Source organism: Myotis brandtii, unplaced genomic scaffold, assembly GCF_000412655.1.
Source record: "Myotis brandtii unplaced genomic scaffold, ASM41265v1 scaffold494, whole genome shotgun sequence".
NCBI lineage: Eukaryota > Metazoa > Chordata > Mammalia > Chiroptera > Vespertilionidae > Myotis > Myotis brandtii.
Genome location: NW_005368860.1, coordinates 2,576,995 through 2,594,494, shown reverse-complemented (window position 1 = coordinate 2,594,494; position 17,500 = coordinate 2,576,995). Strand labels below are relative to the sequence as shown.

The following is a 17,500-nucleotide window of genomic DNA, read 5'->3' as shown; positions in this document are numbered from 1 at the left end:
TACGAAGGCTGACATTTCTTCCCAAAGTGAGGCGGTGATCTGGGTGACAAGTGAGATTGCATTTTGATTTATGACACGCAGACCGAGATCATCATATGAACCAGCGGTATGTCCTCTTCACCAGCGCCTGTGAGGTGTCTGCTCTGTGCCAGGCCCCATGCTGGGCTCAGGGGAGCCGGGAGGGTGGGGCCAGTCCCTGCCCTGCATAGTGTGTGATCTGGGCATGGAGACAGGCAGTCCTCCGGACAGACGAGTCAGCTACCCTGTGATAAACCCTGAATTGCAGGGCCTCCAAGAGGCGCTGAAGAGAGGGCTTAGCTCTGTCTGGGAGGGAAGTCGAGAGAGACCTCAGAAGGAAGTGACTCCATTCTAAAGAATGAGCGTGAAAACAAGAAGAGTGCAGAATGCTCTCTGCTTCCTGTCTTGAGAGAGAAGATTTGATGACAAAATTGTATTTGCTCACAAGTGAAGAGTCTCCAGATATCCCCCATCCTCAGTTGCCCTTCCATAAAGTGGAGACAATATCAGCGTCTGCTTAGTCAGGTTGAAGGAGTTTGGCAGCCTGGGCTTTGGTACCAGAGATCCAGGTCGAATCTCAGTTCTGCCACTTGTTGGCTTTTGACAAGTGAGCCTCAGTTTCCTGGTCTGTAATATGAGCAGATAACTGGATGCACCTCCCAGAGGCCGTGCGTGCGAAGGGCGGCCGCTGGCTCTGAGGCGGTGCTCAGTGAAGGGCAGCTAGTCTTATCGTCACAGACTCCTGTGAGGATGGAGTTGAAATGATGTATCGCTGAGGGTGTTAAACACCGTAGGGGCTCTACCCCTGAAACTTGTTTTAGTGTCTGCAGGGCAGGGATCCTTTTATCCACAACCGTCTAACCCTTAGAAGTACATCGGTTTACATTGTCCCTTGAGTGTGGAGTGAGTGAGCAGTGATGACGAGGATGTGTTCTCTTCTCCATGCATAGGAATCCTTTGAATGCACCTCGGAACCCTCACACCCTAGCTGAGTGATCTTTCACTTTTCTTTCCGCCCCACCTTCCAGGTCATTTCCCAGACCCTCTCCCCGACCTGGAACCAGATGCTGCTGTTCAATGACCTGGTGCTGCATGGAGACCACCAGGAGCTGGCGGAGTCCCCGCCCTTGGTGGTGGTGGAGCTGTATGACAGCGACGCGGTGGTGAGCGGCCAGGACAGTGCTGACGGCGCTTTGTTTTACTTACGTTATTTAACCAGCCTGTCCAGGTCATTTCCCAGACCCTCTCCCCGACCTGGAACCAGATGCTGCTGTTCAATGACCTGGTGCTGCATGGAGACCACCAGGAGCTGGCGGAGTCCCCGCCCTTGGTGGTGGTGGAGCTGTATGACAGCGACGCGGTGGTGAGCGGCCAGGACAGTGCTGACTGCGCTTTGTTTTACTTACGTTATTTAACCAGCCTGTTAATGCTCAGGATCCAGACGTGCCTGGCAGCAGTCCCGACCCGGGAAAGCAGTGAATTACAGAACCAGGAAAATTGGTGACCGTTTGCTTCACTAAAGAGTTTTTCACTTAGAGTTCCCTTTACATTGCAATTAAAATAGGATCTGGGTCACAGAACTTCGGTTGACACATGGGTTCAGGAATAGGATACTTTATAGCGCAACCCGCACGTGTGCCCACCGCCAGCTGGTTCCATGTCCCATGTCTGCGTAATGACAGTGTCCAGGCCTTTTGAAAACAGGAGGTGTTTACTGAGCTCGCCTGGCTGGAAGGGAATGGATGAGTATTGTCACCAGTGCAGCCTCTGTAGCTGGGTCTTTATTTTTTTCTCGGTTGTTGCTTCCAAAACCTGCAACAATGCATTCATCTCTCTCCCATTTCTGTTATGATGGAGACCAGACCTCTTCCTCTCCAAAGATGTCTGTGTTCTGCAACATTGGAGAGATTCACAAGCTTACTGGAGATTTTTAAAAAACAACAAATCTTCTTTTAAAATTAAGAAGTCTAAAATGAAAGGCAGTGTTTATTTATTTTATTTGCTGTCTCTACCTCCTCGGGAAGTTGCAGAAGCACAAATACATTAAATATAACAGCTGTTCCTAAAAGCCTTCCTAAAGCTTCTTCACCTCAGAGCATGCTGGCAGCTCTGACCTTGATCCAAGGTCAGGAGGAAATTAGGATGGGAAAATTGTAGAAGGTAAGCAGGCACCTTGGAGAGCACAGATCGCTCTCTTGCTTCCTAGAGAAGGAAAAGGAGACCCAGAAAGGTCAAATGCCTTGTTCAAGGTCACAGCTAGCTGAGGCAGAGTCAGAACTTGAACCTAGCCTTCTGTGCCTACTCTTTCTGCACATGTGGGCATGGCTGGTATGGCTGTATGCCTTTAGAGACACATACTCTACTTCTCCATTCCTCCTCTTCCTCCTTCTCCTTTATTTCTCCCCCCCCCTCTTCTCTCTCTCTCTCTCTCTCTCTCTCTCTCTCTCTCTCTCTCCACCCCTCCCCCAGCTGTAAGTTGGAGCTAGATGTATATACACTTATGGAATGTGAGTTCTACTCTTGGGAGTATTGTATAGATTTTCTGTAGAGACAGCCACAAAATACTCATCTTTTAAATTTTGTTCCTAACAACATGGTTCCAATCCTAAGTATTTTTATTTGAAGACCAGTAACAACAATCAGGCATCCTTGAAAGCTCCCCCTAAACCAGCCTGCTCCATGGGTTTCCCTTGGCTGCCTTTGCTGTTCAGACTCCTAGATCTCTATTCGGTGCTCTCAGGCCCCACCCCAAGCCAAACCCTTTATGGAAAAACAAGCTTCTGCTCCCCCATCAGAAGGAAAGGAGATGCAAGAGAGAAACCTCCTGGGAGTCTGCACTTTCCTTCTTGAGCAATGCACGTGGACATGCAGGATTCTGTTGACACTGCAGCTGCAGCTGCCTGGGGCCGGGTCCTGCAGGGACAGCCCCGATTATGAGATGCTGACCCTGCCACACGAGCAATTTCAGTCTAGAGCTTTCTCTCCGTACAGAGCCTTGTGCTCTCACTGGGGTCTGCTGGCTGTCAAGGAAATGAGTTCATCTTTTGCAAATTTGTTGCTTGGGCTTATGTCTACTCTTTTGTTTCCTGGACCAATTTTAATTATTCCAAGCTAGATCATGGGCAAAATAAGTATACGGCACATCACCTCAGCTGCCCTACCTGTACCCAGATTAGAAACAGGTGTGACCCTCCCAGTGGATACCAGCAGGCGACCTTTTGAGTGAGGCTGAACTAAACCCCATTTCCACCTCCCCCAGGCTTCCTTCTACAGCCAGCAATGCACGTGCTGGTTCATGAGTCCCAAGGCAACGAAGCCCTGCAACTGCTCAAACCCAGTCCCAGCCCCAGACGGGCATGTGGGCACTGTCCTTGGACGTCAGAAGTCATTAACCCAACAGCTTCCACTCGATAAATATGTACCGAGTGCCTGCCCTGTGCCAGGGGACACAGCAGTGAATAAAACAGGCAACCCTGCCTGCATGGAGCCTACATTCCAGGAGGTCCTGAGATAAACAGCAAGCAAAGCAGCCCCAGGCTCTGGCCTCATGCTGCTCCCGGGGGAGTGTGGGCCCATGCTCCTGGGAGCAGGTGTGGGAAGAAGCAGGAGATGGTGCCATCTAATAGTTCTTAAACTTATGGACCACTCCATACACACATATAAAAACCAGAGGCCCGGTGCATGCTGGCCAGGGCAGGGACCGTGGTGGGAGGTTGACCGCTGGCCCTTGAGGAGGGAGCTGACCCTCAGGCCCCCTGGGAAAGGGGCCCCTTCCGCCGCCACCCACCCCTGGTTCCCTGTCTCAGCCGGGGCCCAGAGGCCCCGGCGCATTTGGGAGAGGAGGCTACAGTCGCCGGGGCCAGGCTCAGAAAAACGGATGCCAAAGCCACGCAGTTCCCCGCCTCCTCCTTCCCTCACCACCATGGGCGGCCCCCAGGGGAAGGATGAGGATGGGAGTGAGATAGACCGTTGTGTTGAGGGCTGACTTTCAATAGATCACAGTGAGGGAGCTGCTCTGCTACGTAGGAAACCCTGACCCAGAAGCAGGTCTCTACGAATGGTTTAGCCAATGGGGGCCGCTGGCTGTGGGCAGGGGCCGCGGGAGGTTGGCAGTGGGAGCGCACTGACCACCAGGGGGCAGCTCCTGCGTTGAGTGTCTGCCCCTGGTGGTCAGTGCATGTCATAGCGACTGGGCGACCAGTCATTCCAGTTGACCAGTCGTAAGGGTCGCTTAGGCTTTTATATATATAGATACGTTAACACCCTCTTTTACTACCAAGAAAAATAGGATAGAACTGCTCTGTTACTTAAGCATATTGACCTTTATCATTATCATCATCATCATCACGTTTGGTGCCACCTTATTTCTCCTTTTCCCCTCCAAGTCTACCCTAGGTGATTATTTTTTTTAATATATTTTTTTATTTCAGAAAGGAAGGGAGAGGGAGAGAGAGAGATATAAACATCAGTGATGAGAGAGAACCACTGATTGGCTGCCTTCTGCACACCCTCTTTTGGGGATTGAGCCTGCAACCCTGGGCATGCACCCTGACTGGGAATTGAACTGTGACCTCCTGGTTCATAGTCAAAGCTCAACCACTAAGCCACACTGGCTGGGCTCCCCTAGATGATTATTTGAACTTTATTCCACTGAGCTCTCTATGCTGAGGAGAGAGAACCCCTAAGATAGTCTTGGGCCAGGGAATCCTTAAGGTGAACCTCTTAGAGTTTTCCCTGGGAGCCCAATCCTTGGAAAGGTGTATGAGGGCAGAAGCAAGAGGGAGATACTGATGCTGATGGTTTTGTGAAGATTATTTACAATATTGTGCTGATGCAGGTCAGGACCAGGTAAGTGGCAATCAGGGCCAAAAGGCATTTCTTTTCTGCCTTAGGGAAAGCCGGAATATTTGGGAGCCACGGTGGCTGCTCCTGTTGTGAAGCTGGCTGACCAGGACTATGAGGCGCCCCGGCTGTGCTATCACCCCATCTTCTGTGGGAACCTCTCTGGAGGGGACCTCCTTGCCGTGTTCGAGCTGTTACAGGTCAGTGAGGTGGAGGTGACACCCGCACCAGTCATCATCTACCTAGTCCATCTGGCGAGGGAAGCGGCCTCCCTGGAAGGGCACTTCCTTGAAACTGTGTCTGGTCCCCCGCTGCTGTCCTGGATCTGGAGGTGTCTCCTTCTGGGGATGTTGGAGGTGCCACCTAAGAACGCAGGCTATTCCCAGCGCCCCTGTGCTAGAAGGTAGCATCCCAGGATGGACTGTTCTTATGGGTTTAGCCAGCGATGCTTGAACAGCCCTCTGTACAAGTCCTTGAGCAGCCTATGGACCATGAGAGGATGGCAAAGAGGAAGGGAGCAAACATTTGTGGGGCTTACCATGTGCCCGGTTGTGTTTGCTGCCTCACATGCCTTTCATCACACCAGACCTCCCTCCGTCCTGTTGAGATAGGTATTATGATTCCCATTTCATAGGTAGTACACACATGGCAAATTATAATCTGTACACCTGAAAATTATATACTGTTATTAACCAATGTCACCCCAATACATTTAATTTTTAAAAAAAAATATACTTTTATTGATTTCAGAGAGGAAGGGAGAGGGAGAGAGAGACATAAATGATGAGAGAGAATCATTGATCAGCTGCCTCCTGCACAGCCCCTACTGGGGATCGAGCCCACAGCCTGGGCATGTGCTCTGACTGGGATTGAACCATGACTTCCTGGTTCATAGGTTGATGCTCACCCACTGAGCCACACCAGCAGGTAATTAAAAAAAAAAGAGGAAGCTGAAAAGCTGAGGCTCAAGGTTAATTGAATTCAGTCAGCCACTCTTTTCATTACACGAAGCTTCCTGAAGTGCTCTGAGTGAGTCCCCTAGTCTGTGACTGAGGGGCTGGACCTACTGACCCCTTCAGGTCCTCCGAGGGCTCCATTCCACGTCCGCCTCTCCCCCTCCCTCACTCCTCCACGCTGAGCATAGAGGTGAGACCCTGCTGCCTGCTGACAGCCGAGTTAATAGAGGAAGCCCTGTCAGAGGCGAGCAGCCTAAGAGATACAATTCATTAGGGTTCCATTAGGACTTCTCATTTGATTACTTGTTCAGAAAGTAATTGGATCATCAGCGCAGCTGTCTGCATGTGCATCTCGTGCATGCTGAGAGACAAGAGCGGGCAATGCCTTCATCTGTCTCCCACTGCTCTCAGTTTTCCTCTGCGATGGTTTATTCAGTCTCTCCATCTCCTTTTCTGAAACACTCCCCCTCTCAGGAGAAGGATTTAGTACCCTGGTGTTTCGATGCCCCAAACGGAATTCATGATCTCGACTTCCCATCCCTGCCCAAGCTAGCTGCCTCCTCCCCACCCCCGTCATCCCAGTCCTGGCTCATGGCCCTCGTCTTCTCCCAGACTCTGCCTTGAAAATTCAGACTCAGCTTAAATTCTTCACCCTGGACCTAGAGCCAGGCCACGCCGTTCCTTGGGCGGCTTCCCTCTCCCCTGTTCTCACAGACCCTGTTTCCCTCAGGACTGCTGCGCTGGCCTCTTTTCCTGGTATTTCAGCCTCTTTCCTGCCCTTTTCTTGTTCACTTTATCCTCCACGGTCCTTCTAGAACACGAGTGGACCACACCTCTCTCCTCTTCAGAAACCGTCAGTGGCTCCCTGCTGCTTATTACCTCCAGAAACATTTCCCCACCTCTGCTTTTTTTTTAACATCAAATGCAGTCCCTCCAAGTAAGGGAAATGAATATTTGGGAATTGCCTCAGATTATATCCCTTGTGGGGATTGGAAATGCCCATTACCATGGAGAGGACTCTGAGAAGATCTAGGATTTTCCAAAGGTTTTTGACTATGAAACCTTTTTTTTTTTTTTTTGCATAATAACTCTTTATAGTTGTTCACACACACACACAAAATCTGGCCCATAGGAAATTACAGGTTGGCATTTAAATTCTCCCCAGATTTGGCTTCAGGCTGTTTTTCAGCCTCATATCTCATCATATTACTCTACACACTCTATGGCATCTTTATGCCAGGTTACTCTGAGTCATGCGGTTACCCCATTTGGAAATATATCCCCACTCTGCCCACCCCAACCTCCACATTCCACCTACCTATTTAGGGAAAAGGTCATCATCAAAATCAGAGCCAGAGATGCCTCCTCCGGGAAGCTTTCCCCACCCCTGCCCCAGTCAAGTTAAATGCTTTCTTCCCCCCTACAGCACGCTGCCTCTTTCCTGTTTGATTCGGGCTATGGGAAAGCCATTTGTTTACATGCATGACCCTGAGAGTGGTGGCTCCCTGACCTTTGCACCCGGTCCCACCCCAGCCCTGCAGGGGGACCGCCTTTGAGGTCCTGATATTTTGTCTCTACTGGGATGTTACAGCGATCTGGCTTTAGGGCCAGCTTATCCTGCCCACCCCTGATTCTTAGCATTTTGCCTTCATAACAGTTCTTTATCTTTCCCTGGCCCGGTGCACTGAGACACTACACACCATGTACTTTTATAAGCCAGCAGCTGCCCCATTTCACTGTGAAAGCATTTCCGCTTAGCTGGGAGCAAAGCCGTTCTTCCGCCCTACAGCACGCTGCCTCTTTCCTGTTTAATTCGGACTATGGGAAAGCCATTGGTTTACATGCATGACCCTGAGAGTGGTGGCTCCCTGACCTTTGCACCCGGTCCCACCCCAGCCCTGCAGGGGGACCGCCTTTGAGGTCCTGATATTTTGTCTCTACTGGTATGTTACAGCGATCTGGCTTTAGGGCCAGCTTATCCTGCCCACCCCTGATTCTTAGCATTTTGCCTTCATAACAGTTCTTTATCTTTCCCTGGCCCGGTGCACTGAGACACTACACACCATGTACTTTTATAAGCCAGCAGCTGCCCCATTTCACTGTGAAAGCATTTCCGCTTAGCTGGGAGCAAAGCCGTTTAATCTCCACCACGCAGTGAGCTTCACAGCCTGTGTTGAACACTAAGGGCATCTTTCAAGCACTCGTGTAACAAAGCTTCGCCAGGCCGACATTTCAGCAGCCCTGGGATGAGCAAACAGACATGTGGAGCTTTGTAAAAACCACCCAGGGCACCGTCCTCTGTCCCATCCCAGCTGTTCTGTGCCTTTTCCTCTGGAGCTCGAGGGACAGTGAGCTTTCTCAGTGAGGTGGTGTTTTGCAGGCAAATCGCTCACCTCTTCACCGCCAGGCAGCACGGGCCGTGCAGCCTCATTATTTCCCAGCTCCCCTATTTGGTCTGACTCATTCTGCACCTTCATTGTCTTGAGCCTGTTTGGCATTTGCGGTGTCTGCTGTCTGCTTTTTTCCTGAGCTTCTTATAATTGAATTGACCACATCTGCCCTTGCCAACTAGAATATGTCTGTGAAAAAGAAAGGGTGATATATTTGTGCTCTGCAGGTTGTGGTGAGCAATTAGGCTTTGTCAGGCATATGGAGCTAGCGTGTCAGGCAGCCAATAAACATTTATCAAGAGCCCACTGGATGTGGAATGCCAATTGTGGGACTGGCAGAATGAAATGAAGTAAACAAACACCTCCTCTGGGCCAAACACCCCTCCCCCCACCAGGAGAACCTCTTTCCCCAAAACAATGCTTCATAGAACATCTGACTTCCAAGGCACTCAAAGATCATCTAGCCTGATATTGGAGGCCCAGAGAGGGAAAGAGACTCATGCAGGGTCACACAGCAGAGCCTGGTGTCCAGGCTCAGTCATGAATTTCTTTACTAAGCTTCTAGAGAGAACACGCTACGTTCCAAGGACTGAAGGGTAGGAGAACGGCCCCAGTGGCTGGGATCAAATCAGGGACAGCTTCTTGAAAGATAAACGTGTTGAGCCAGGTCTTGAAGGCAGTGCGCGGTGGCCTGCACAAGGGAGGAAGCCCTTTCTAAGTCCTTTGTGTGAGATTTTAATAAAGCATGATTGTCTTCCTGCAGTTTTGTTAACTCCAAACGCACAGGAAATAACATCTTTTCACCCTTGGAGGCCTGCCTCCAAAAGACTATTTTCTATTTCACTGATTGGGCTGGATTCTATTTGACTAACCAGGAATCTCTCCTAGCAGTGCAACATGAGGGATAGTTAAGTCTCAGAGGGTCAGCTTCTATCCGAGCCCCTTCCCCAGTCCACTGCTGGAGTTCCAGCGTCGTTTTATCAGGTCGCGAGGAGCTAGCTACTTTTCTTCCTCCACCCCCCATCTTACGGCGAGCTCATTAACCTATTAACTTTGTGGCACATCGCTAAGTGCTCACTAAATGAGGGTCACCCTTGCAAATGAATGCACTTGGCAGTTAATAAATAAGTGTGGTAAAACGCATCATCTCGGTTGCATGTTAAGCTGGAAACATTGTCTTCGCTAAAGGTTTTTATGGAGGAAAGCGTTTTAAGCAATTACATGATTTGGCTGGTGGTGATAACAGGTGAATGAGGGAAAAAATAAAAGGAAGCAACTCAGATTCATCAGAGAGCCACGTGTATCTCACTGGGTGAGACAGCCCCAGAAATATCCTCTCTTTCCCACGTTCTCCATTTTCCATCAATGACCAAGTCCAGCTACACATAAAACATGCAGGCCCTTCCTCGCCACGTGTATCTCACTGGGTGAGACAGCCCCAGAAATAGCCTCTTTCCCTCGTTCTCCATTTTCCATCAGTGACCAAGTCCAGCTACACATAAAACATGCATGCCCTTCCTCACCATCCCCACTGACACGTCCAGGTCCCAGCATTCATCATCTCCTGCCTAGATTGTTATCCAGCCTGTCTGTAAGTGAAGTAGGGTGAGGAATTAAGGGATTTTAATGATGAGAATGTCTTTCTACTGAAATGAGACCTGTCTGCCTATGCATACCTTCTATTCATGGGTCATTTTTTTATTTTTCAATTTACAGTCGACATACACTATTATATTAGTTCCAGGCATACAGCATAGTGATTAGACATTTATATAACTTATGATGTGATCACCCTAATAAGTCTAGTACCAAACTGACACTACGCATGGTTATCACAGTGTTACTGACTATATCCCCTATGCTGTACTTTACATCCCTGTGACTGTTTTTATAACTGCCACTTTGTACTTCTTAAATCCTTCAGAGAAAGACAAGCACCATATGATTTCAGTTATAAGTGGAATCTAGAAAATAAAATGAAAGAACAAACAAAACAGAAACAGACTCATAGACACAGAGAACAACTTGACAGTTGCCAGATGGGAGGATGGTTGGGGGCTGGGTGAAAAACGACTGTCTTACGGGTAAGGTCCTTGCCTGTCCTTGACCTTCTAACCGGCACTTGTTCTTTGTGGTAGGTCCCTTCATCCGGGCTACAGGGGCTCCCTCCCATTGACCCACCAGATGTCACCCAGATCTACCCAGTTCCTGCCAGCATTCGGCCAGTGCTGAGTAAATACCGAGTGGAGGTAGGTGCAGGGAAGGGTTGAGTTGATCTTTGGGACTCAAGGGCAGTGGCGCGTTGCAACACAGTAGTGCTTTGCATGAGGGGGATTGTGGGGTGGGAAGGAGACGGACGTAGTGGATCAGATGGGCCCTCGAGTTGCTGCTCAGCCCTTTCCTGGGAGAACATACTGTAGTTCCCAGGCAGCCTGTGGACCTCCTTGCCGGCTCCTCCCTGGGCCTTGGAGTGACAGCTCTGCTGCTGGTCCTCTCCTCAGGTTCTCTTCTGGGGAGTCCGAGAGATGAAGAAGGTGCAGCTGCTCTCGGTGGATCGTCCTCAGGTGCTCATCGAGTGCGGGGGACGAGGAGTCAAGTCCTGCGTGATCCAGAGCTACAAGAACAACCCGAACTTCAGCATCCAGGCAGATGCTTTCGAAGTGGTGCGTGTACCTGGTTCCCCACCTGCTCCTGCCCTTCATTCACGCAGGTCAATTGCCGTGGGGAGATGTTTTGGAGTTTGGGCTGCCCCCCCCCCAAAAAAAAACATCTCCCCATGGCAATCAACCTGGAAGAACAGTCTAACTTAGTGAAAGGCCAGAAGTTCAGAATGAGATAAAATAGACTTTTGTTGTTGTTTGGTTTGGTTTGGAAAGGCTCCAGCTTAGATCATACAGTCGATCAAATCAGGTTAACAGTGGTCCCCAAAGTGCAGCCCCCACCCCCTTCATCACTTCAGCATCAGCATCACCTGGACCTTTTAGAAACACGAATTCTCAGGCCCTACCCCACACCTACGGAATCAGAAACTGTTGTGGGCTGGGGCCCAGATAGTTCTGGCTTAACAAACCCTTTGATACATATTAAAGTTTGAGAACCACTGGCTGAGAACATACCCTCACAAAACTCATTTTAATAGTTAGATTTAAAAAAATTATTTATTCATAAAAGGGCCATAGTTTACAAGTTCACTTAAGCTTTATCTGCAGCGACTTTTTTTTAGCATCTGTCCTTTTGTTTCAGTATTTCAACATACATTTTTGTGCTCTGATTTGGAGCTAATTGTGAAGAGTTTGCTTTGTCCAACCCAGTCAATGCCAGTGGACACATATGCTACATCAGCAAAGATTAGAATGAAAGCATGTGCACCTGTGTGCAAACATTTCACACTGAGCTTTGTTAAGCTTTGGGGGAGGGGGATGGAGAAGCACCAGGGAAACGAGAGGGCCCCTCACGCGCAGCTCCATTTTGAATGACTCCCTTTTGTATCTTGGGCCTGGGCAAACATCTCTCTGAGACGAGAGCTCTGGTGAATAATGACAAAATGAGACGATTGACAACTACTGCCATTGGAGGTGTGGGATTTTTGCAGTTTAAACCCTGGATGAACTGTTGGTGCTGCTCTTCCCATTGTGGGTCATTACTCCTTGGCTTGGGAAGGCACTGCTCCAGACTTCTGGCAAGCTGCAGGGGTGGCCTGGAAGAAGAGGATGACCAGGCAGGGACAGAGGGAGGAAGGGCGTCAGGCTTACTTTGGTCCTGCCCCCGACAGGTCAGCAGGGCGCCAGCAGCCAGGCTCAGCCTGGCAGTGCCCTGACCTCGCTCTGGCCTCTCCCCGCAGGAGCTGCCTGAGAATGAGCTGCTGCACCCGCCCCTGAGCATCTGCGTGGTGGACTGGAGGGCTTTCGGGAGGAGCACCCTGGTGGGCACCTACACCATCAACTGCTTGAAGCAGTTCTTGTGTAAATCCAGGGAGCCCCTCGCCCCCGCCTCACAGGTGGACGGAACCCAAGCTGGGCAAGGTAGGAAGCTCCCCTTGGTTCTGGGGCTGTGGACTGCTATGGGACCCACACAAAGATACCCACCCCCCTCCTGCCCCCTGGTCTCTGGATCTTTCTGAAGAATTTGGTCCTTAAGTGCCACCTCTGCTTCGTTAGTTGCCAGATTCTTGCTTTAAGAATGGCATCAGGGTCAGCTCCTCTGAGAAGCCTTCCTTAAATATTACTCAAGCTCCCGCCCGCCTCCACTCCCTGACAGTTTTCTCTTCTTGATGTTACTTTAATTTGGTCTGTTTCGGATCTCAGGTGCACAGAGTTGAATTAATTGCACTTCTCAGTTCATGCTGTACAATTATCATCCGTCTGTTCAAAGCTGCACATTATATCCACCGTCCCCCGTGCCTATTCCCGTCCCCACCCCCTTCCCCCCAACTCCCCACTGTAGGCCCCACACCACCAATTCTTGTAAAATGTAAATCCATGTAATTTACGCTTATGAAATGGTGCCAGGACCTTCATTTGGTTTCCTACTCTTTTCACTCAAAGCTGTGTTTTAAGATCTGTGCATACTGCTGTGTGTACATTAGCCTGTTACCACTGCCCGCTGCATCTACCTCACTTTGCTTTTCCTTTTCCCTTATATTAGACTCCAGGCTGCCTTCAGCTCCCCACTTTCACAAACAGTGCTGTGATAAATGACCTCTGTTCATTAAAATTACTCTGAGGATCAATAAGTGTGACCATTTATTGATTAGCTATTAGGCACCAAATGCCTTACATCCTGATCTCATTTATGACCCCAGTGACATGGGCATTTTCACTGTCATTTTGTCAACAAGGAAACTGAGGTTCAGAGATGGTAGGCACTTGCCATGTTTGCATCCAGAGCTGCCGGGTGCCCAGCATTGGGTCCCTGAGATGACCTCCCTGTGCTAGAGCCCAGGTTGCCCAACCTGATGTGCTTTTAAGGAAACTGAGGTTCAGAGATGGTAGGCACTTGCCATATTTGCATCCAGAGCTGCCTGGTGCCCAGTATTGGGTCCCTGAAATGACCTCCCTGCTATAGCCCAGGTTGCCCAACCTGATGTGCTTTCATTTTGCTTATTTCAGATTCGCTAATAGCCACTGAGCCCTCTGGGCCCCTCAGCTCCTCCCAGGACCTCCCAACAGATCACATCTATGTGGACGTTGAGCCACCTCCCACAGTGGTACCTGACTCTGCCCAGGTTCAGCAGGCAAGTCAGGTTGACATCCCCGACTCATCCCCTATGCTGGCGGCTGAACACCCACCTGCAGCCCGGGAGCCACCACAGGATGGAAAAGCTAAGGTCAGAATCTAATCCCTCTTCATATTTACAAGGCTCATTTGAGTTTGTATGGGAGGCTCTAGATACGAATCCTCCCACCTACTAGCTGTGTAACCAGGAGCAACTTCACGTTTCTGAGCATCAGTTTTCTCGCAAGGCTCATTTGAGTTTGTATGGGAGGCTCTAGATACAAATCCTCCCACCTACTAGCTGTGTGACCAGGAGCAAGCAACTTCACGTTTCTGAGCATCAGTTTTCTCATCTGTAAAATGGGGATATTGATACCCACTTTGCAGCACTGTTGTAGAATCAGACACGTCAACGTATATGAAATTAAAGTGCCAGTCAAACAGAACAGTAGTATTTAATTGAACAGAAACTTTTGTCAATTTGTTCGTTTGGAAAGACAATGGTTTCACATCTAGGACTAATCCCCAGATATTTAGAACCTACTTTGTACAAGGGCATGTGGAACAAAAAGATGTGTCTTCTGGACTCTGGAGAGAAGTGAGACTTCTCATCCCCTGTTAGCTAAGATTCTGGAAGGGGAGATGGACACATATACAAAGAACCGTAAGCCAAGGATGCGATTTATCTTTCTGTGCCATAAACTTAAGTATAATATCCTGGGCATCAGTTGACTTGAAGGAGACAGTTTAAGAAAGTCCTAAGAGATTGCTTGCCCAGCAAATGGTAAAGGCTGAAATAGAAAGCAGAATAACAGATTAGTGGATGTTTCCTCAGGCTGTTCCCGTCTCATCCAGGCTCAGCGTGACCCTCTATGACACCTCGAGAAGTCCTCTTTCTCCCACCAGCATGGCCCCTGCCATTTTAAGTTAGAAATCTCAGTGTAAGTGTTTGTTGTCACCATAAAACTGTGGGCCCCACTAGGTCAAAGGTAGTTTTTTAAACATCTCTGCATTCCCTGCATTTGATAGAGTGCCTGGGACATCATAGGTAGGGACTCAAGAGATGTCTGTGAATGGATATTGGGTACATGATGTGTTTGCAAAGATAGCCTCCTCCAATGGGACAACTGTCTTCTGCAATAAATATGGCCATGCTGCCAAACATGTATCACTACCTCTCCTACCCCATCACTTCTGTTGTAGGTGTCATTTATTTGTACCCATCCAAATCAGAAATGATGCAAAAGGAGAATTGTCTGTATTATGTCACTTAACCCTCACAACAGTGAAGTAGGCAGGTATTATTGTCACAAATTTAAATTAATTGCTTAATGACTTATAACCCAGGTCTGTCTGAAGCTAATGCCTATCCACTATACCACATTGTATCATGAGTCAGTCTCCCCTCCTGAACTGTAAGCTTCCCAAAGGTGGGGATTGCGTCCAATTCCCCAAAATCAAGCACAGTATCTCACATCTGTTCAATAAATGCTTGCCTGTTCCATAAATGAATGAATGAACAGATTATTAAACTTTCATTTATTGAAGTGGTACAGAGAGCTGCAACCACAAAACCTGCCCACACCTCCATCCGCCTCCCAGAGTGCATCTTTCTTTTCAGGAAACCAGTCAGCCACCAGCAGCTCCATGCAGTTCCATGGGGCCTAACTAACAATCCATCCTCATCTTTTGCCAGGATGCCAGGAAACCTTCCCGGAGGTCCACCAAAAGGAGGAAGAGGACCATAGCAGATGAGTCTGCTGAAAATGTCATTGACTGGTGGTCCAAATACTATGCCTCCGTGAAGAAAGCACAGAAGGTAGAGACTCCCCTGGCGGTGACAATCAAGAGACTCGATAGAAAAGTTGTCTCTCCCACCACCTTCCCAATTCCACATCGTCCCCTCTTTTAAATCCACTATAGGTAGGCCCTGCTCAGGCGTGATTCTGTGAATTGCAGAAGGGTTCAAAGCCTGGAAGGACCAGGGACCCAGAATTGCTAACAGCCACCCTCTGGCTGGAGCTGACCCTAGGACACCAGCTCTGTTGTAAAATGCTGGCAGGATGTTCAGTCCAGCCTGGCATCCGGAGAATCTGTCTAGCAGTCAGACTCAGGGAGGTCCAGCGAGGAGAAACGGGGTCTCTGGACAGGTGGGCATCAGCGATGGGGGCTTCAGGTACACTTGGAGATCCCCAGCTCAAAGGGCTCCAGGTGTCCAGCAGGATTCTAAGTTCATGTGGGAAAGTATCAAAGTAAAGTCAGAGGTCTAGGCTTTAGCAAATGGGAATGATCAGTGTGTGGCCAGAGCAGGGCCTCGTGCACATGGAACATGAAAGGGATCGAGTTATAAAGCTGGAGAACCAGCGGGGAGTGGGTCTGGAGAATCAACCAAAGCTCAGTGGCGGAATTTGGTAAGACATCTCACCCCCAAGTAAGAAAGGAGAGGAAAATTAGTCAGGTATCACCATAGGCAATTGAATAGACAGTCTTCTGATTCTTGAGTTCGGAAAGAGCGTAGTTTCTTCATCTAGGGCTACCCACGAAGATTGATATGTAGTTAAATAAACAAACCAAGTGTTAGTCCCTGCCTCCAGCCTCCCTCCTTTTGTTGCAATGGACACACCATTTCTGGTGAGTGCTCAGCCCTTTCCCCTTTCTCTGACAACCTGCCCAGTTCCTGGGACCAACCCAACAACATAACATGCCAGCAGGTAAACTCAGCGGCAGACTGGGGTGATCAGATGGAAGATGCTTCAGGGAGGTGGGAAAATAGTGAGGACAGGGACTGTTTTCCAGTGGCTGAGAGACGACTGCACATGGAGGACAGGGAGTCTACCGCTTGGTGGCACTGTTCTAGGAAGTGTGGGCACCTTTTCTCTAGGGCAGGGCATCTCACTGCCCTTAGGTCTCAGGTCTTTACAGTGAGGCTTCACTTGGGAGTTAACTTTGGGACCATTTGCATACTCTTTCAAATGGCATCTCTGAGAATGCAGAGGGCTGACATAATTGAATTAGAACACTTAGCAAGTCAGGATTAATAAATGAGGCACGATAGTGTCAGTAATCTGGTCTCTGTCTTTTCTCAAAGGAAAAGGAGAGAAATCTCAAAGAGAAGAAAGACAAGACAGGTAAGTAGTTGTTCTGGGGAGCATTTAAACATAGAATAAGGCCATTTGGAAGAGAATTATTAAATGGAAGCAATGGGAGGTACGTTAGAGTTGTATACCCTAATTTCCCAGGTGAGGAAACATTCTCAGTCAGATGACAGTACTTTAAGAAGGTCATGTAGCTGATTTGAACTGGACTGGCACCAGCTCCCAGGTCTCCTAACTCTAGTTCAGTGCTGAAATCAACCCTTTGGCTCATGTTCCTACACTGACAATCTGAATGTAGAAACAGCAGAGTAAAAATAGAAGTGAGCTGGGATGACAGGCCAAAACCAACATGATAAACTTTAATAGAGGTGACCTGGATTTAGCTTCCCAAACTCAGTTTACAAGGATTGGGTGGATGTGGTTTGGCAGAAATCAAATGTAAGAGGCCTGGGATTAGAAATGACCTCAAACTCGATTCAAGCCAACAGAAGGTCTTGGCCTACAAACACCCCTAACACCAAGTGGCCAGTGCTCAGTTTCAGGTGACACCGATGGAAGCAGGAGAATTAGAGTTAAGCTCCATTCCTCAGACCACTTCTAATTAGCATGTGTCATTCTAAGACCATCTCATGACATAAGCAGTACTGGCTTCATTTTGCAGATGGTAAAACAGGTACAAAGAGGTGGTGTAACTTGCCCAAGTTCACACAGCTAGAATCTAATAGAGCTAAAAGTCTGTCTCAGGCAGTTTATTTCTAGAGCCTGCTCCTAAAAAATTACTGAGTAATCTCTCTAACTACATTCGTGGCTTTGTGCAAGACCCTTAACATATTTGAGCCTCCGGTTATTAAATTAGATTAAGTTCATAAACAGATCTGAGAGGGACTGTAACTCAGAGCTTTGGAGTCAGTCCATCCTGAGTCTGTTCTCTGTTAGTTGGATGACTGAGCAAATTATCTCTCCCCCTCCCACCCTCCCCCCGTGC

General features: G+C 48.9%; 1 protein-coding gene across 1 annotated transcript in view; it reads left to right on the top strand.

The window, feature by feature from the left end:
- The window catches only part of LOC102247186 (fer-1-like protein 6), a gene marked incomplete at its 5' end in the record, with an annotated part of 50,946 nt that overhangs the window by 3,258 nt on the left and 30,188 nt on the right, over positions 1–17,500 (top strand). Inside the window, 8 exons of the mRNA XM_014548050.1 lie at positions 1,047–1,181; positions 4,911–5,060; positions 10,345–10,455; positions 10,708–10,869; positions 12,048–12,228; positions 13,315–13,532; positions 15,117–15,239; positions 16,509–16,548. Of these exons, the coding sequence (XP_014403536.1) occupies positions 1,047–1,181; positions 4,911–5,060; positions 10,345–10,455; positions 10,708–10,869; positions 12,048–12,228; positions 13,315–13,532; positions 15,117–15,239; positions 16,509–16,548 (1,120 nt within the window). The remainder of the gene's footprint in view (positions 1–1,046; positions 1,182–4,910; positions 5,061–10,344; positions 10,456–10,707; positions 10,870–12,047; positions 12,229–13,314; positions 13,533–15,116; positions 15,240–16,508; positions 16,549–17,500) is intronic.